A 19,768-nucleotide genomic window follows, 5' to 3' on the forward strand; every position below is an offset into this window, starting at 1 on the left:
AGGGGCACCGGGCTTCCGCCACGGTGCGTCTCACAGGTGAGATGGAAACGGACCGGCTTTGATAAGTACGAGGCTTGAGCATTAATTTTTTATACATCAGCCGCAGCCAAGTGAGTGAATTCAATTATGAGTCTGCTTTCTCTCTGCCCTCCTCCCCACAATGTGGTGGTTCAGAGCAGGGACTACGGAACCTGTTGAAATGAAAAACCCCTATTTCCTGGTTTGACCCCCTCACTAATTCGGGTGAAATTGCTACGCGATTGCAGTGGTGACACATTGTGCCTGCCTCTGTTTGTATAAGAGGGTGCAGTGGGGGCGGAAGGACCAATTTGTGCAGAGATAAAAGGTGTCACGGGCAGATAACTAACGTCCCAGCCCCGTGCCTGCTCTCATTGTAGCTCAATTGGCTCCGTGTAGAAGCCCAGCCTTCCCCTCTTTCTTCCTTCCCTCCCCTTGCTCATATTTTACCTCGATGCCACAGCGTAATGATGCCCTGCGTGGTGGGGGAGGAGAGAGGCACCTCTGGCTGACAGCCCTTCCTGATAACCAAATTCCAGCCCATCCATCACCAGCTCCTCTCCTCAACTTGAGGAAAAGTGATCGTGAAAGGCTGGCCGTTTATCACCCGGGGTCTGTTTATCTCCTCTGGGTGGGGTTGGAAACGGGAGAGACAAAGAGCTGCGTCCCCAGCTTCGTGCCGCCTCGGCCGGGGTAGCCTGCCCGGGCTGTCTGCGGCCTCGGCCCCACTGCCTGGGGAGGCTCTGCCTGGTAGGACGTCCAGACTGGGACCTGGGGGACGGGCCCTTCCCGAGGCTCAGCCCTGGCACTTGGAGACGAGCCTAGGAAGTGTATTCTGAGATGCGGGACCGCCAGCGACAGCATTCTGCAGGAAGGTTGTACCCGAATGAGCAAGCGTGGGGACCCTCGTGGAAACAAGCTCCATCCCCCTCGTGCCATCTAGCGCCTTGGCTGGGTCTGCTGCCAATGCCTTCCCCAGGCCGGACCTTTTGTGCCTCCACGCTCTGACAGGTCTTCTTTGAAGAAGACAGGTCCTTTCTCCTTGATCTTCAGCTCTGCACCTCAGCACACCCCTTTTCTTGCCTGTCCAGAGGGACAGAGTAGTTGGCCCTTGCAGGTGAGCAGTATGTGCTTTTGGGTACCAGGATGGCAGCTTACATCACTCTGAGATCCAGGTCCCACAGCTGTTTTGGAGAGACAGAAAGGGGTCAGATAGGGCCTCAGATGTGGCTGGCTTCCTCCTCTTTAAGGGCTTCTCCCTGATTTAGGGTTGTCCCTAAGACTTGCAGAGGGAGAAGCACGGAAGACTGTCCGTGACACTTGCTAGCACTGGTGCCTGCTGTCCTGCTGGTGCTGGTGCTTGGTGTCTGCCGGTCTGTTTGTCAGAGCTCCATGGAGGCTGCTGGCCTCCTCAGCTCAAGCCTAGCAGTTCTAGCGGAGACCTTCAGCTCTGCTTCGCCCAGGCTTCAAAGCTGAGCTCTTGCTAACAATGGCTTCATCCCACCCATACCCATTAGCGAGGGTGGCGTTCCCTTAACGAGCTGGTCCCCTGCCTTGGCTGGCGCAGAGCTGGTCACACCTGTTTGCCATCAGGGCTGTCTGGGCCTAGCCCGAGAGCTGGGCTGCAGGTGGTGGGGCTGGACGAGGGGCTCCTTTTGCTTTGTGCTGTGTGCTTCTTGAGTGGGGGTGGGGGTGCTGTTTCTTACGCCCCTGTCCCTCCCACGCACTTGTCTTCTTTTTCAGCAGGAGAGGCTTGCTCTGCCTTCTTTTTCTAGTGGAGCAGGAGTAGTCAGGGAACTCGAGGAGTCTCCCATCTTTTCTAACTCCCCCCGGTTAGAGCCAGCCAGGCATCGGAGGGTAGGGCTTCATGGTCTCTGCTGATGACCTTACGGGGTCAGTGTGATAAGAGCAGGGCCCCATGGTAAATGCCAAAGGCGGGGCCCCTCTTTGGCCCTGGGCCCCATAGTATTTGGAAAGCGATCGCATCCCTTGGTTTAGAACCCACGGGCAGGACTGGGGTGGTGGGGGTGGGGGGAGGGCTTTCTTAAAAGGGGCCCCCTTGCAGTCATGAAGCAGAAGAAAGTTTTGACTTGGTTGAAAAAAAATCCCATTCGTTTTTACGGCCTGGACATAATTGGCTCTTTTCGATTGGCCGTCCGTGATGTCATCCCGACCCTCATAAAGAAGGGGAAGTCACACCTGTGGACTTGGCGCATAAAATTTCATTGGGCAACAGTAATAAGCATGGCCAGATGATGTTTGGGCAGTTGAGCAGCTCTGTGCCCAGTGATTCCAGCTGCACGGAGACCTGGGCACCATAAACCTGCCTGCACGTTCATGCCCGCAGGCTAGTCCAGGGCCCACTGCCAGTGGCTCCTTTCCTGGGATCAGTATCTGGTGGGAACGCACAGCATTCGGGCCCTTTGTGTCGGAGGAACTTTTGCCCCTTTCTTTTCCAGATTGATGAAACCCCGTGTGACCGTGGCCTTGGACTCCTAGGAACCTTGGGCCAGATGTGTCCTTGAGTGGTGACCGCCATGCTACCCGCCCCTCTAAAGCCCCAGACCTTGCCTTCCCGGGGCCTGGAAAGAGCTCTGAGTGCATCTACGTGATCGATGTCTTGTGTGGCCAGAAGACTGGGATCTGGAGTTCCCGTCATGGCGCAGTGGTTAACGAATCCGACCAGGAACCGTGAGGTTGCGGGTTCAGTCCCTGCCCCTGCTCAGTGGGTTAACGATCCGGCGTTGCCGTGAGCTGTGGTGTAGGTTGCAGACGCGGCTCGGATCCCTGTTGCTGTGGCTCTGGCGTAGGCTGGCGGCTACAGCTCCGATTCAACCCCTAGCCTGGGAGCCTCCATGTGCCGCGGGAGCGGCCCAAAGAAATAGCAAAAAGACAAAAAGACAAAAAGACTGGGATCCCATTTCTCGTTCGGCCCTTGGCTCGTTGTCTTTTTTTTTTTTTTCTTTTTGCCATTTCTTGGGCCGCTCCCGCGGCATATGGAGGTTCCCAGGCTAGGGGTCCAATTGGAGCTGTAGCCGCCAGCCTACGGCAGAGCCACAGCAACGTGGGATCCGAGTCACATCTGCGACCTACACCACAGCTCACGGCAACGCTGGATCGTTAACCCACTGAGCAAGGCCAGGGACCGAACTCACAACCTCATAGTTCCTAGTCGGATTCGTTAACCACTGCGCCACGAAAGGAACTCCTGGCTTGTTGTCTGGCCGAGCAAATCCTTTTTCTTCTCTGGACATTAGCGTCCTCTTTTATGAGGGGCTGACAGCTGTCCTGACCTCCCTTCCTCACAGGGTTCCCCTTGGTGCCTTCGAAGCTGGGCAAGGCTCTGTCATCCAAGTGTCTAGCTGTCTCCCCACGAGGCACCTGGGAGTTCAGGTTCTGGCATTTGGCTCTGGGTCTTGTGGGAAGATGGGCCTGGACCCTGCTGCCTCTGTTCTGCTCGTGCCTGCATGTCACGCTCTGGGACCACCCACTGAGTAGAGGACTCGGCAACCTTAATGCCCCTGAGTCTGCAAATGGGGTGTGTACCTGCAAGTGCCTAGAGCCCTGGGGGAGAAGTACGGCCCCATCTCCCTCTGCTTCCGTCAGCCTCGGGGCACAGGCAGCCCTCCGGGTTGCTGCTGAGCTGTAGCTGAAGTCACGTCTCCAGCCTGCAGTCTGCCTAGTCTCTGGTCAGTGTGGCCCCTCTGGTATCGGTTCTCCTCCAAGTGCGTCAGGCAGGATCCTGCTGAGCTAGACCCTTCCTGCTTGGGTAGAAATGGTCGTACCAGCGTCTACCTTTGAATTCCTGCTGAAGGCGGAGCCCCGCCCTCTCCCAGGGCTAGCCGCAGCCAACAGGACTCCTGGCCTCTGCCGACTGGGAGAGTCAGGGATGCTAGACTTGGCGAAGGGAGAGTAGGGTGGGTCACCCAGGAACCCCCTGCCTTTTGCTGGCCATCCCCTGGCTCGTCCTTCGCAGATTCTGCTGCTTCTGGTGGTTCCTTCCCCTCACAGACCTTGATGTGATGTTTCAGAAGTGGCGGACCCGAGCACGCGTGGTTGCAGGTACCACCGATGAGGCACAGAAAAGGAAGATTGAAGGGCAAACGAAGTACCAGACATTACAGTTCTGCTCTAGGCAACTGCAGTGTAGTTCCTAAAGCTGCCTTTCGTCTTTTAAAATCTTGCCTAATTTCCTTACATGCTTGGTCCCACATGGGACATCCTGCTTGGATACTTCGGCATCTTGGCTTCAGCCAGTTTCCCTTCCAGGAAACTGACCTGTGCTGCCTGGGGGTTGAGGGGAACCTTCTTGGCAGGAGATCTCAGGTCTTAAAAGAGTGAGTCTTTACTGTACTGCCCGAAGTAAGGGCATCAGCTTCCCAATAGTATCTGTCAGATAACTGAAAATTGAGGAAGGGGAGGCTGACTGCCCTGAAACTTTCTAGCATAGAAACAGTCATTTCAACTGTATTCTTGTTACCCAACTTCTTAAAAAAGGAGTTCTCGTGGTGGCTCAGCGGTTAACGAATCCAACTAGGAACCATGAGGTTGCAGGTTCGATCCCTGGCCTTGCTCAGTGGGTTAAGGATCCAGGCCTTGCTGTGAGCTGTGGTGTAGGTCGCAGATGTAGCTCGGATCCCGTGTGGCTGTGGCTGTGGTGTAGGCCAGTGGCTGCAGCTCCGACTGGACCCCTAGCCTGGGAACCTCCATATGCTACAGGTGCCGCCCTAAAAAGACCCCCCCCCCCAAAAAGGAGTTTGTGACTTCACTTCCTTATCTCTTCTCACTCTTCAGTGTTGCCTGCTGCCTTCTCTCCCCACGAGCCTACTGAAGTCAAATTCATTGGGTTTTCTCAGCTCTATCTCGCTGTACCACTTGACGGCATTTGACGCTCATGACCTGCTTTTTAAGCTCAAAAGTCAGTCATAAATATTCCAGAAAGAGTAAGCTTGCTTTCGTCATCATTCACAGTTGACGTGAAGTGGGGTCCAGAGAGCATGTGGGGTCTTGGCTGTCTGATGACCCTGAAGCGGGTCTGGGAGCCCCATCTTCTGGGGGCGGAGTGGGCTTGGGGGGTACATCATCTCCTTCAGAATTCTCAACGATGCCAAGGATTTGTGATCCGGAAAAGGCTGCTCTGAGGGAAGCTTGGTGGGCTCTCAGATCTTAGGCGGGTTCTGCCAGGCAAAGCTGGGAGTCTCATTGTCTGTAGTTTCTAAAGACACACCTCAGACGCATAGGCGAAAGTTACAAGACATAGATTTTAGTTGAGCGTCACGGAAGAGTGTTCTAGGAATCGAAGGAGTCCAGCGTTCGAGCTGACTGCTGGGTCAAGTGGTGAGTCCTGGTCCGTGCTGGCCGTCTCCTGGGGTGGCCTGGTTTCCTTGTAGCCCAGCACCATGAGATGCTACCCTCTGCTCGCCTCCTTCCACACGCTCCCGGTGATCTTTTCCGCTCCCATGGCTTTAGTGTCACTTCTGTGACATTAATGACCAGGCAGTGTGTATCTCCAGGCCAGAGCTCTCTTCGGAACTGGATATCCATCTGCCTCTTGCACGTTGTCCCCCGGCCAGGTGCCTCCCGGGCACCTCGAACTCAACAGATACTGAGTGCTTAGCACGTGTCTGGCGTGTACCTAAAGCTGCCTTGGCAAACTCATGGCTCCTTCTGGGGCGGCGTCGGGGTGAGGCAGTGGGAGCAGTCCACCCCGGTTTAGGGAGACAGCGCTTGCAGGGGATTTGAAAACAGTGATGAAATTGACTAAACGCTGCTCCGCCTTGTCTGTCAAATTGCCGTCTGTGCCCCTGCCTCCCGCCTCTGCCTCTGTCTCAGTGGGTAGCACGAAGCTCGCCAGGCCCCACGCCTCTGAACGGGGCCTGCCGCTTTCTCTCAGGGCCCCGCATCGCATTTGGTTGCATCCCTTTTTCTTCTGTTGCTCGCTCGCTGTCTCCACGGCGCCTGTCTAGTCTCCTGGCTTCTCCTCGGCTTTTCTGCTGTGTTGTTTTGTTGTCCCTTTGTAAATCACAGCTCTTCACAGGCTCTCTGTTGCCTGTGGCCAAGCTCCTCTTAGCAAGAAAACGCTATGATCTTCCCAGCTGATATTTCTAGTACCTTCCTCCATCCTCCCGTGTACCCCAATGCTCCAACTTAAGGCGTTTTATCTGTTTCTTTCATCACCCATTCTGTTGAACAAACTGTGAGCTCCTTATGGGCAGAAGTTAAGTCTTACTTTTTGAGTCCTAAGTGCCTGACTCTTATTAGACATCAGTAAGCGTTTGGTTGAATGGATTTGTGGGGGCAAAACGGCGTTGTCAGCCAGAAGAGGACACGGTGTGTACATTATAATTTGAGGAAAAATCAAGAACAGACTCTCGGTGTAGCTTCTGACCTCTCTTTATCCCTCTGCGTGGTCTCTTCTCTGCCACAGAAGGCCTCTTGCGAGAGCTGAAGCCCCTGCCCAGACACCTCTAGATCACGTGCTCTTCCTCTCTGTCCTCCTGTCTCACCCCTGCCTCTTTGTGTCACACGACAACGACAGCCGCCTGGTGCGGTGGCAAGAACATAGGCTTTGGAGTGGGGCAGATTCGAGTTCAGTTCTTGGCACTCGCGTGCTTGAGCTGCGGGGTCTCGGGTACCCCTCAGAATCTCCTTTTCCCGGCTGTCAGACGCACACGTCTCCCTGGCTTACAGCATCACTCCGAGTTGAGGTGAAACTGTAAGGAAGGCACGGGGCCTGTCGCCATCCGTCAGGAAGCAGCAGCAGCCGATGCTATCTTGACGAGAGTCTCTAGGTTGTCTGGGGCCCAGTGTCCAGTGTGCTGGAGGTGGGGTGCCTTGCTTGGGTGGGGCAGGACCCGGAGTGGGTTAGCCTCTTGCAGTCTCTTTGTCTCTAACAGACGCGGCGTTCCCTGTTTTAAGACTCTGTGCCTGGGACACGGGTCACTCAACTTGTTCTTTCCTCCCTTTCTTCAGGCTCCCAGGCCAGTGCCAGTACTTGGGCCTGCCCGTGGCAGACTACTTCAAGCAGTGGATTAACCTGAAAAAGGTACTGTGTCCGAGCTCCACCCGGGGCCTCCTCCCGTCCTCCTGTGCCTCGGGTCCCCGCCCCACCCCGCCCTGCTTTCGTTTCTCGTTTGTTCTCGTCTGTTCTCATCTTTTCTCCTTTCTCTTGGTTCTTCTCTTTCTGTAATACCCCTCCTGCCTCCTCCCTAGCTACCATGCACTGGCAGGGTGTGGTTATTTCTGGGAGTGGGGAGCTGCGGGGGGACCAGGCTGCTGGGGGTAGTTTGACACCGTCCTCCTCGGCGTCCCCCAGGTGTGCCGAGAGATCCCCATGAAGGGGGTTCTCCAGGTTCTTGCTCAGAGCGCCCCCTCTGCACTGAGCTGCACTGCCTCCGGGAGGGATGTGCTGCTAGCTGAGTCCCGGAAAAGTGTCCCGAGCGATGTTAAGGTGACCCTTGACCCTCCGGGCTGGCCCTGGTGTCTACTTCTGGTTGGGAGGTGGAGACGGTTCGGGCCAGCTGTGGGCCTGTCTGGCCTGGCAGTACCTTGCTTGTGTGACAAGAGGGCTGTGGAGCCTAGAGCCCACCTCCCTTTGAGTGTGGGCAGGAGGCCGGCACTAAGGTAGCACCAAGCAGCTGGGCGGTGGGTGCTGAGGCTGTGGGCCGGGAGGGAAAGCGGGTCTTGGCAGAGGATGAGTCCCCCAGAAAACTGTGCCTTCCTAGTGTGCGCTGACCGCCCCAGGTGAGCAGAAGAAAGGAGGTGTGGGTGCAGACTCCCCAGACCCCCGGCTCGGGTAGGATCCTTGTTCCACGAGGCCCAGGCCTCCAGGGAGACGGACTCCTCGAAATCCCTCTGATGTTCGGGCCACAGACCTGGGGCCACCTCAGGCACCCCGCGCTGCTGGTCCGCTCAGTGACTCCTGGAACCATCAGAGAAAAGAGAGGTCATTGGAAGGTCAGGCCAGGTGTCGTGCGGGTTTGGGTCTTGAACTGGGCATTTGAGGGAGCTGGCACGTGGATCTGAGGAGGAGCGATGACACCCAGGCGGGGGAGAGGCAGGCTTTTGGTGTGTGGGCCGGGAGCGAAGCGGGCCCTGGGAGGAGCGGTGGGAGACAGTGACCTTGGACTTGGTCCGCAGGTCTGCGGGCAGGCACTTGGTGATGGCGTCTGAACTCCTCTGCTTTCGCGGGTGCACGGGTCCTTTGCCCTCCGGCTTGTCTGTGTTCTGCCGCTCTGCACTCTCCCGCTGACCGCCCTTGCAGCTGCGCAGCGGCTGCTCACTGTCTCCCACCTTTGGCCGAGGAGGCCGGGCCCAGTCCTACCTTCGGGCCTTGGCCTGTGGCCTTCCCTGCATCTGAAGCGCCTGCAGTCGTCTTCACGGGGCACACGCCCTGTCCTTGATGATTCAGCGCTGCTCTCACCTCCGCCGGGTCTCAGTCAGCAGCCGGGCCTCTTGCCTCAAGGCTCCTTGACACTCTGGGTAGCAGCGATCTTAGAGTGTTGAAACTGAGGCCGTAGGTTTCCTTGCAGACCTGTCCATGCGAAGCACGGAGGCTGAGTCCCTGGTGGCCAGATCAAAGCTGGGTGCGGAGGACGCGCTCAGTGAACCATTGCTGGCTGCCTGACTGACCTTCGAGAGCTGGCTCCAGTGAGGCCCTCTCACGCAGACCTTGGCAGGGCTGCTCGTGCGGGCGTGGCCAGGCCTGCGCTCCTGGAAGACGGCGTGCCAGCTGTCAGAGTGCATCTGAGGCTGCTCGTTGGTCTCGGCAAATGCATTGTGAAGGCCCGGCCAGGCGAGGAGGTCACTGACCACGCGCGATTGCTCTGTGAAGTTCACTAGACTTTTTGGTGTGTGGATAGCGCCCCACCTCTGGGTTCCTTGGCGGAGAGGCAGGGAAGCAGCCCACCCGTGTGATGACATTGCCGCCCGGGACCACCTCGGCGCTGCCGGCGGTGGAGGCAGCCCTGCCGAGCCTCTTCAGCTTGGCTCTCTGCCAGAGCGTGTGGAGACGTGGAGAAGGGCTGGGTCCTCGGGCAAACCGAGGCGTCTGTGCCTGCCTCTCGGGCGGTGGCAGAAGAGCCAGGGGTCTCACCCCTTCCTCTCTGCCCTCCAGCCGCGTCCTGTTCCAGCTGTGCTTGAGGGCCCAGCAGCAAAGACACCCGACTCCAGACGTTAGCCTGGTCCTTGCCAGCAGCCACTCGAGACAGGAAGGTGCAGGGCCTGGAGGTCCAGTCCGGTGGTGCTCTTTCCGACGCTTAGCCAGTGTGGCTTGGCGCAGGTTGCACCGATGCCTGTGTTCTCCAAAAGAGTCACGATGGAAGCTAAGCCAGTGAGGCCACTGCCAAGGGTGTGGGAGTCCCCTGTAAGAGCCTTGCTCGTGCCTCCTTTCCTCGTGTGCGACCCAGGCCCCGGCTGTGTACAGGCTCCTCTCTTACCCTCGCTCTTCCTCCTCCTCTCCCCTCAACCCCCAGCAGGGCTTTGCCCCTGAAAAGAGGGGGAAGGTTCCGGTCTGCTGGCCCGCCTAGACCAGCTGCGGGAGTGGGCCCCTGGGGCTGAGCTCACCCTCAGCACCGCAAAGGCCTCCGGCCCGAGGGGAGGCAGCGTGTCATCTTTCAGCCACCCTCTCCTGTCCAGAGGTGGCGGCGGCTGCATCGGGGCAAGCAGCTTTTCTCCGGCCAGGTTTCCGCATCTCCCGCCTCCACCTGCTTTCCCTGTAGCAAAGAGGAGCAAGCTAGTGTTTGCTGACATTTGGAATGTCATTGAAGGATCTATAATCTTATTGAACTGTCAGCTTAGAGAGGACTTGGGGGCCTGCTTCCAACGGCCTCCAGGAGGTCAGAGCTGTCACAGAGGGGCCAGAAGAGTGTACGTGCACGCACACACACACTCACACACACAGACTCATGTGAATGAATGCACTCAAGCAAACATACCCAAAATCGTACGTACTTATCCGTCCTTGCGTACATGTGTGGACGCTCACTCACCTGCAGAAATGTAGGAAACTATATGCAGACACAATTTTGTTTATATACATATTCATAAAATGTAAAGGCGCTTGCACATACGTAGACGCACACATCTTCGTCAGTCAACAGAGTACCATTGGCTGCCTCCTGGGGTCCCGATACCGCGCTAAGCCCTGGGGATGTCATGGAAAAGCTGGGTGTTACGCCGTTTCAGGCGTGTCGTAACACTAAGTCAGGGGGTCGTATCCCAAGGGGCCCTGACTTCGTGGGCTGGGGTCAGCGAATGGCTCCCTGAGGAAGGGTGTCTGCGCTGAGACCTGGGGAATGAGCAGGAAGCAGCGAAGCCGAGGAGACACAGTGTGGCAAGGCCTTGGGTGAAGAGCAGCCTGGCAGCATCACGGAGCTAGAATGCACGTTCCATGAGGGCCGAGGCTTTTTGCCTCTGGTCACTGTTTCGTCCTCATCACTGTGGATAGCTGGGGGCACACAGTGGACGTTTCAGCAGTGTTTGTTGAGGGAACGGCTGCCCAAAGTTTGGTGAGTGTGGGAGGGAGAAGGTTGATGGAGAGGAAGCTGCAGGGAGGCAGGAACGTGTGGAGCACACGTTAGATGGTGAGCTGTATCTGCAGGGTGAGGAGAGGCTTTCGAAGGCACCAGCCACAGCAGAGGCATCGTCTGATTTGCACTCTGAAAAAGCTCTTTCTGGCAGCACCCAGTGGAGAGCGCGGACGAGACATGGGGACCAGGGCTGATTTGTCTTCGGGGGGTGGGCGGCATGCTGGGGGGGGGGGCGCAAATCATTGTGGGAGCAACATCCCTGGACGTGCAGCAGCCCCACCCTTGTTCACTGAATGCCAGTAGTGCCCTCTCCAAGCCACCGCGACAACTAAAAAGGCCCGCTCGGGCCCCTGACAGACACACACACTTCCAGGGGCCTGGACCGGGTGGGAGTGGGGAGCGTCTGTCGCCGGTTGAGAATCCAGAAGGAGGCCGTTGCCAGCCGTCCAAGGGAAAGATGGCCGTTGCTGGGATTCAGCTGACGGCGCTGGACACGCAGAGACGTGGGCTGAGTCTGGAGCGTTCAGCGGACCGTCAGGGCTGCAGTGAGGCAGCAAATACCTGCCCCCAAGTTCCCATGCCATGGAAAGCTGTGCAGTAAAAATGAGACACAGCACTCAGAAACTTCATCAGAGGCACAGGAGAAAAGACGGGACTCTAATAAAACATCTAATAAAGTAAAATTTATGACTAGTGTGATTTTACACACGTTAAATGGTTAAGAAATACATAAATACTATGATGAATACAGCACTTTACCTTGAAAAAGCTTGGAGTTTGCTCCTGGAAATGGACAGGAGAAGGGCCGTAGCTCGTGAGTTCTTACGCAGAGCTGGCGGGAGAGCTCTCTGAGACCAGACGCTGTCACCAGACGGGCGTGGCTTGCAGCACGGGCGGAGATCCAGGGAGCTGGAACGCGTTCGAGGTGTGTGCATGTGTGTACTCGTATGTTCCTACGCAGCTCTGTTCCGTGGCTTCGTTTCCTGTGTTTATCTCGTCTTGCTTATGGACAGACGTCTCACACAGAAATGCAACATGTTTGTTCTGCTGAACGGATCCCTCATACTTCAGATGCGCCGAAACACATTGGCTCTTTCGAAACGAGTGTTACAGCAGAGCCGACTCCACAGCAGACAGGAAATGACGGCTGATCCGCCGTGAGGCTCGAGGCTGCAGAGGAAACCCTGGTGACTCCAGGCCTATGCTTCGAGCAGCAGGGCGAAGGGGGACGAATTTACTGGGAAAATGGAAGAAGGAGCTGTTTGGGGGATTGCCAGAGGAGGTGAATTCAGCTTGGAGCGTCTTGAGTTGATGCTTTTGAGACTTTCTTACGAAGCTCCTGAGGAAGCCTATGAATTTATAGGTAAGGTTTAGGGACAGGGTCTGGAGATGAGATTCAGAGCTGGGGGAGTCCTGGAAGCGGAGTGTGTAAGGTGAGGAGAACAGAGAGGCCAGGATGGAACACTGGGAAGTGTTTGTTACGTGGGGAGGAAGAGCCACCCGGAGAAGGAGGCGGAGCAGTTGCTCAGAGTAGTAATAGTATTTCTTATTTAGCGATTGCATTTTGAGTCTTGTCCAGTATAATTGCCACTAGCCACCTGTGGCAATAGAGGGCCTGAAATGTAGCTGATGTGACTAAGGAACAAATTTCAAATGTTACTTAATTTTAATTAATTTAAATGTAAATAAAACATTTTCTCGAAGAGCTCTTTAAGAACACACGGGGTGGGGGAATCAGCATTTTCAACTGTGAAGTGTTTAAAATCTAAACACAGATCAAGTATTTCGTAGCATCTGAACTGAGGTGTGTTGTAGGTGCAAATTGATACACAGTGTAAAAATACAAAGTACGTCTTCAGTGGTTTTTTATGTTGATTACGGGTTGGTAATCTCTGGATGTACTAAATTAAATAAAACCAGTTTCATCCGCTTCTTTCTACTTGCGCTGGGCCTTCAGTTCGTAGGTTACTCATGTGGCGTGCGTTGGCTTTGCCTCGGGCGGTGCTGTGCCACACTCGACGCCCACGTACCTCCATCGGCAAACCCTCGCAACCCTGTACAGGAGTTACTGCTGTCTGTTACATTTTAAGGTTGAGAAAACGGAGGCACGGAGTGGTGACAAAACTTGCTCCACGTGTCACTTTGGTACATGGCAAACTGAAGCTTTTCCTGACTCTGCTAAAAAGTCAAAAGAGTAAAAAAGAGCAAAGGCATGGTAGAAGAAGAGGGGGACCTAAGGCCGCGATGTCCCCGAAACCCAGGAAAGAAGGCGTGTGCAGGAGAAGGGAGCCGCCGGAGGTCAAGACTCGCGTCGGAGGGGCAGACCCGGGCTCAGGGATCTGGGTGGCCCTGGTGTGAACTCCCCACGGCACGATAGGGACAGAAGCCGGAATCGAGAAGTCTGAGGGGAGAGAGAGGTTTCACCTCCTGCAGGAATGCGGCTTCGAGGGGGAGAGAAAGGACACGGGCCGGGGCAGGGCAGGTGTGGAGTTGAGGCGGCTGCGGGGCTTTTAGGTGGGAGACGCCTGTGCTTGTCGTGGGCCCTCTCGGAGAAGGGAACGTTGCAGACAGAGGAGTGAGAGAGGTCTCTGCGAAGCGGCAGGAGAGAGGATGGAAACGTAGGGTTTTTTTTTTTTTGTCTTTTTGCCATTTCTCGGGCTGCTCTCGCGGCATGTGGAGGTTCCCAGGCTAGGGGTCCAATCGGAGCTGTAGCCACCAGCCTACGCCAGAGCCACAGCAACGCAGGATCCGAGCCGCGTCTGCGACCCACACCACAGCTCACGGCAACGCCGGATCGTTAACCCACTGAGCAAGGGCAGGGACCGAACCCGCAACCTCATGGTTCCTAGTGGGATTCGTTAACCACTGCGCCACGACGGGAACTCCGGAAACATAGGTTTTTAAATTGTCTCTTCCAGAGGAAAGTCCCTGTCCCGTCATGATGGGAAGGAGAAAACGGGTGCAGACCGATGCAGGCGAGCGTGTGGATTTGGTGGAGACAAGAAGTAGCTCCCGTACAGGGGCGTTGGTTCTTTCCCTCTGACGCAGGAAATAGTCATTCGCTGATCACTAGTGGAGGAGGCCGGGAGCTTTGCAGAAAGTGGAGAGGAGTGCTGCGGTTTCGGTTCGGAGTGGCGGCGTGCTGACTCGAGAGGCAGAGTAGGATTTCTAGGCGGTGCTGGAGGTCCAGCTGAGGTCGAAGACGTGAATGCACAGCAGCACCTCTCTCGGCTGCATGGCCTCCTTTCGCAGCGCTGAGCTGCCTGGCCGTGGGCCTGCCGAAGGCAGACATTTCCATTCCCCCTCGGCGGCGATTTTCCCAAGAGCTGTGTGAGAGGAGGAGGGGAGTTGAAGGTATCGTCCAGGCGGATTATGGTGTCTAAGCTGGATGTGGAGGGAGGGAGAAGGCAGCAGGCACCTGGCAGTTGTGGACGAGTAGATAGTTGCCAGTGAGATGAGGAGCAGCTGTACCAGGTCTGGTTGAGGAGCCGCACGGAAGCGTAGGAGAGTAGGGCGCTCTCTGAACGAGTGCTTTCAGAGGTGGGGCAGTCGTAGGTATTGGCACGTTCCAAGGCGTGCCCATGGAGGTGGGTAGCTAAGGTCAGGTGGAGGAGAGCGTTACTGTAAATAAGAGGTCAAGAAAGGGACAGTTCCTGTGAGACCTCCAGAAAGATGTGTGTGGATGTGCACATTTTATTCACACACTCATACTCACTCGCAGCGTATGCAGGACACAGGTATAAATATATGGATATGTGCATGCCTACACATGTACAATTCCTGCACAGTCAGACCGAGCCATGCACATGCGGGCACGTACACTCACAAATGGTCTGGAGTTCCCTCTGGTGCTTGGGCCTGTTTGGATGGGCTCTTGAGGAAGCAGGCAGGCAGCCTTAGGAGGATTCCGACTCAGTCCTGGCAGACAGGCGCAGCTGGTCATGCTCAGAAGTTGTGGGGTTGGAAGTCACCTAGAATTTGACAGGCCCTGCATGAACCGGGCCACTCCACTTTGCCCCTGCCATCTGTGCCATGTGCCCTGCTACAATTTCTGGGTGTCCTGAAGGGGATGGGGTTGGAGCAGCCATGAAAGAGGGAGAAGAGACCTTCCTGGGTCCCTCCGAGAAGCCTTTATCTCTCCCCCCTCCCTCGGGAGCAGACACCAGGAGAAACTGCTAAAGGGCGGTTGGTGTCTACGATTGAGTGCGACTTTTCCTGACCTTGGAGCCTTCAGAGTCCCAATCAGCACAGTAATAAATTAAGGGCTTATGGAGGAATAAATTCTTGGCCTTAATGAAGTTCTTTGCTGGGGGCCATAGGCAGGTCAGCAGGTCGGCATGATGCAGGTTGGAGGCTCCAGCCAGTGGGCTGAGCTAGCTGGGGAGCCGTCAGGACGGAAACGGTCTGACACTCTGCTGGTCAGGACACTCTTTGGGAACCGTGGGGATAAAGCTCTTCAAGTGACAGCCCGACAGAGGCTGGGACTCTGAACGGTGGCTGCATGTGTGCCTGCTGCAAAGCCCCTTGATGGAGGCTATTTGGAAAAAACAAGAACAAAACAGAAATGAAAAGCAAGAGGGGTGTGAAGATGTAGGGCCCTGCCAGGTGTTCGTTTTGTTTTATCTTGGAAGGGGAGGGCTTGCACCGAGACGGAAATCTCTGGGCCCCGCAGTGGGCTGTGGCCGGGTCTTTGACATCAGACAAGCACGGAGCGTTGTCCCTAGGTAGTGGGCAGTGACAGGCTGCTGTCCTCGGGCCGGGGCGGGGGGCGGGGAGCCAGCTCTGAGGCCAGGTGGATCAGAGCCTCTTGCTGTCTTTGGGAAGAGATAGGTGCACAGAGGACAGGGCACAGAGCGCCAGGTATAAACGTGGGACGGGTGGGGGCCCCGGCCCGGGACAAGGACAGGCCGAGTAGGAGAGCAGCCCGGAGCGCTGGCTGCTGGGTTTGATGCTGAAGCCCTGGGCGGGGCCACTTTGAGGCTTTGGATTGAAGAGCTGGAGCTGGAACTTGGCCCTCAAGCCTCAGCATCGTTCTCCTTTCAGCCCATCCTCAGCCACATCTGCCCTTGGCAATGAGCTCTTGGGACGTAGTCCAGAGGTAGCAGAGGGACAGTGCCGTGTTTGGAGCCGGGGACAGCTGGAGCTAGGGAGAGCGCCTTCGTTCCACTCCGCTCCCTGCCCCCATGGTGTAGGGCTCTGTCCAGGCTTTTCCTTTAAATATGTCTCACAGCTGTCTGAACTCTGAAATTTCTTTCACTCCTTCCTTCGCCTTGTTAACATGTGTTGCCTTTGGGGTAATCAGGGAAAAAATATTATGTCCTTTTACAATTACCGGGTTTTGGAATATTAAAATGTCTCGCTGCATCGGCACTGTTATTTTGATTGGTATTCTAACCTTTGACTAGCCCATAAAGCGCGCCGCTCCTGAAGCCAATATTGCAGGACTGAAATTTAATTCCGAAATGATTCCAGATAATAGGGAGACAGATAATATATGCATGAAGGATATTATGTTTGGACTAACTGCAGCAGGGCCAGGGCTGGGGAGCTGAATAATAGCCCAGAGTGAGTTATAATCTGTGGGACAGAAATGCCTTACTGTCAGGGCCAGGAGAGGAACTCTTAAATCAAAGGCATGGGAATGGGTGCGATCACAGTGCGCCTGTTTTGACAGGAAGAGCACCGGAGCCAAGAGGGTAGGTAGGGGAGGCTGTGGCCCTGAGCACAGTACCCAAGGCCTGGATCATGTAGCTTGCTGCAGCCGTCCTGGCTTCATATCTCTTGTCCCTCTACCATTCCGGCCATATCAAACTTCTTGCTGCTCTTCAAATAAAGAGGACACTTTCACTTCCCTTTGTGCATTCTGTTCCCTTTGCTCACCTTGCCTTTCCCTTTTTAGTGGGTTGGAAGAACTCCTGCTCATCCTTCAAAACCCTTTTCTATGAAGCCTTCTCTGATGTTTCCCTCCTTCTGATAGATACAGCTGATCACCTCCTCCTCTGTAGTTCTTCAGTACTTCAGAACGAGTCTATCACATGGTCTTGTGATCCTCTGCTTACACGCTTGCGTTTCCTGTGAAGACTGTGAGCTCCCGAGGCCTGATTCCCACCCATCTCTGTATTTCCCCTGCTTAGCACTGGGCCTGGCACACACTGGGCATCAAGAAGCATTCATTGAACCCGCATTGAATAAGGCTGGACTAATGAGCTCCAGGGCTCAGATGCCTTCCTCTGCCAGATTTCCCAGACAAATAGAGAAATCAAGTGATTTGCCTGTAGGCACATAGCCAGGAAGAGGTAAAGCTAGGATTTGAACCCAAGTAGGAGTGTTCTTTTCCCCGGACCATGTGTCCTGGGCAGGTGGACAGGGCAGGAGTTAGAGGCCGGGATAGGAAAGACAGACTCACTTCCCTGACTCCTTCCTTCCTCCCCTTGCTTAGGACTTGGGTCCTCTTTGCTGGAGACTGCATTCCTTCTTAATGTTCCTGAGACCCAAGGCCCGGAAAGGATTGTGCCACCTTCCTGCTAATGACCTTTGGACAGTTATGCCACACAATAGATGCTTCTCGGTTGTGAGTTTGTAACTCAGGCTCAGGGAAAGGTGCTAAGTGTGTTTCGGAGAGCTCTTAGGGAGGCAGGGAGGCAGGCAGGCAGGCAGGGTGGTGGCAGAAGGCTTGAGACACTCCCTTCCCCTTGAGCACTTAGTGAACTTGCATCTTGGGTGTATGGTGATAAAGTACATAATGACAAAAGCTACAGTGTATCTGATTGGCTCTTAAATGAAACTGTATTTTGTTAATACAGTACTAGCTGCATCCTCTAACTGGTATGGCTGTGTGACACTCACCCTTCACTTGTCTCCAGGTGATGCTTGATGGGTACACTGGCCCCTGGGAATGTGCCTCACAGGCTGGAGACCTTTGGTGCAAGAGAAAGAGCTGTTGGAGCCAGAGGAATCTGGCTCAAATGTCTGATACCACTGTCAACTAGCTGTGAGATCTGGGGCAAGTTCCTTAACCTCTCTGAACCTGTAAAGATGATAGTATCTGACACACGGAACCTGTACTCTGCGCTTAACAGTTGTGAGGTTTTTAGAGAAGTCACTTTAACTTCTTTCAGCCTCCCTATTGTCCTCTGTAAAACAGGAAGAACAGTACCCACTCTGAAGAGTTGTCCTGGGCCTGAAGTGGTAGCGCTGTGCCTGTGCGCCTTCCTCGTCCTCACACTCACCGCTAGAGAGGAGATGACTGGGCTGCAAGGGGAAAGGAGACAGGAGCTCAAGGCAGACACATGAGCCCTTTTGGGTGGGAGCTAGGGAAACGGGGTTCCTCCGGCAGAATTCAGGTGAGCCCCAGGGAGGAGGAGCCCCCCACCACCCATGGACCAGCTGTCCTTCAGCTCACACTAAAGACCCGAGTCCATCATCTCACATCCTGGGTTCCAGCCGCCGTCAGCGTGCCTGGCTGTCCGGGGGCGTAGTGCGTCCCACCCGGCTTCGGACGACTCCTGCCTTTGCCGTCCGCCTGTGTTATGACCTTAGACAAGCTCTTTACCTTCTCAGAATCTTGGGTTCCTCATTTGTAAAGAAGAGATAATTAATAATCCACAGGCGCGCTCTAAATGCTTGTTGTAAAATTAACTCAGTCCTCAAGCAACTCCGTAAGTACTCTCATGAGTCATCTTACAGATGAGGAAACTGAGCCGCCGCGATGTCGGGTGCCTTCTCCAAGGTTCGGCAGCGACAGAGTGGGAACTTGAATCTAGGCGGGAGCTTCCTTGCTCTGCAGCCTCCAGTGTGAGGCGGGAGGGGTCGGGGCGGGGCCCGGTGGAGCAGCAAAGTGTCAGCGAAGGAACTCTTGCCGTGGCCTTGAAAGGTGAGTCAGTTTGTAGGAGGCAGGATGGAAAGGACCTTCCGGGCAGAGGGAGCCGTGTGAACAGAGGCCTGCGGGGGGAAGGTGCTGGCTGGATGGGGCATCTACAAACAGTCGTTTTCAGCTTGGGTAAGCTACTGATGTGGGCAGCTCGTGTATACTTTTTATCGGACAAAAAGCAGAGAAAGCGAAGGCAAGAGAGCGCAGTGAGGAACCATTGCCCGATGCCTAGGGTGGTGCCAGCCTCAGCTGCCTTCTGAGACCAGGGCAGTAGCTCCAGAAAACTGCCATGTTTATGTCCACGTGCAGGAACAAAGAACCCACGGGCCCAGGGTAGCTGGGAGGGAGAGAGGCTGCCATGCCTTGTGGCCTTATGGGCAGCGGGCGGTCCGAGACTGCTTGGCGGGAAGACCCCGGCACCCTTGGGATAACAGAGTGAAAGTTACCAGTGGAGGAGCAGTTAGGTCACGTTTGTAAAGCTTTTAGAAGCGTGCTGGTACTTGGTGTGTGGGTGGGCCTCTCGCTGGCTACTGCTCAGGGTCTGTGTCCTGTCAGGTGACACAGCCTCTTTGTGCCAGTCCCCAGCTCTGTGGATTCAGAGGAGCGGCAGCTCTGGTCCTCTTGTGAGCCTCCCCTGTCTGTCTCCTGTGTCCTTGAGGAAGTGAATCCTTAGCTCGCTCTGGAGCAGGGGAGAGTGGAGAGCTGTCCTGGGTGGGTTTGGGGTCTGGGTTTAAACCTCGGCATCTGGACTCACAGAGCTCATCCTCTTGCCTTCGGGCCCGGGGCCAGGGCGCAGAGTGGCCCAGGGTCTGTGCCTCTCGGTTTCTGGGTGTGGCCTGGTCTGCCCCTGGGTCGGACTATAAGCTGCTTGCGGAGAGGGACCGGCTCTGCTGCTGCTCTGCATCCACAGAGCTGGGCACGTGGGGGGCCTCGGGAGGCCAGCGGAGACACGGACACTGTGCAAGGGCTGAGGGCAGTTTGCGGGAGAGGAGGGCTCCTGGGTGTTCAGTCCGCGTGCGGTAAGGGACCCCTTCGTTACTCTGCCTTCGCCTAGGTTCTGTTAAAGACTGTTGTTGTTGCGACTTTGGGCCTTGGAAGGTGGGAGGGGTTATAGAGAAGGGGAGAAAAGGCAGTGTCTCCCACATCGCCCTGCAGACCACTCCGGAAAGGCAGGTTGGCGCGTGTCTCTTGGCACCAGTGATGGAGCCCTGCCGTGCTGCGCCCCAGCCCGTGCTGGCCTCTGTGCTGGGTGCTTTCCTTCTTGTCACTTGTCCCGTAGCACGTCCCACCTGAGGGCAGTTCCTCTGGTCTGGGCTGGTTTGAGCTGGAGGCCCAGGCAGACACACACTGG

General features: G+C 55.8%; 1 protein-coding gene across 19 annotated transcripts in view; it reads left to right on the forward strand.

Moving 5' to 3' along the window:
- Positions 1–19,768, forward strand: part of ERI3 (ERI1 exoribonuclease family member 3) — a 125,391-nt gene that overhangs the window by 60,138 nt on the left and 45,485 nt on the right. For all 19 annotated transcript variants that reach the window (XM_021096801.1, XM_021096804.1, XM_021096794.1 and 16 more), the window contains one exon: positions 6,991–7,063. In XM_021096801.1, coding sequence (XP_020952460.1) covers positions 6,991–7,063 — 73 coding nt within the window. The remainder of the gene's footprint in view (positions 1–6,990; positions 7,064–19,768) is intronic.

The sequence above is a fragment of the Sus scrofa genome, chromosome 6 (assembly GCF_000003025.6).
Source record: "Sus scrofa isolate TJ Tabasco breed Duroc chromosome 6, Sscrofa11.1, whole genome shotgun sequence".
In the NCBI taxonomy this organism is placed as follows: Eukaryota; Metazoa; Chordata; class Mammalia; order Artiodactyla; family Suidae; genus Sus; species Sus scrofa.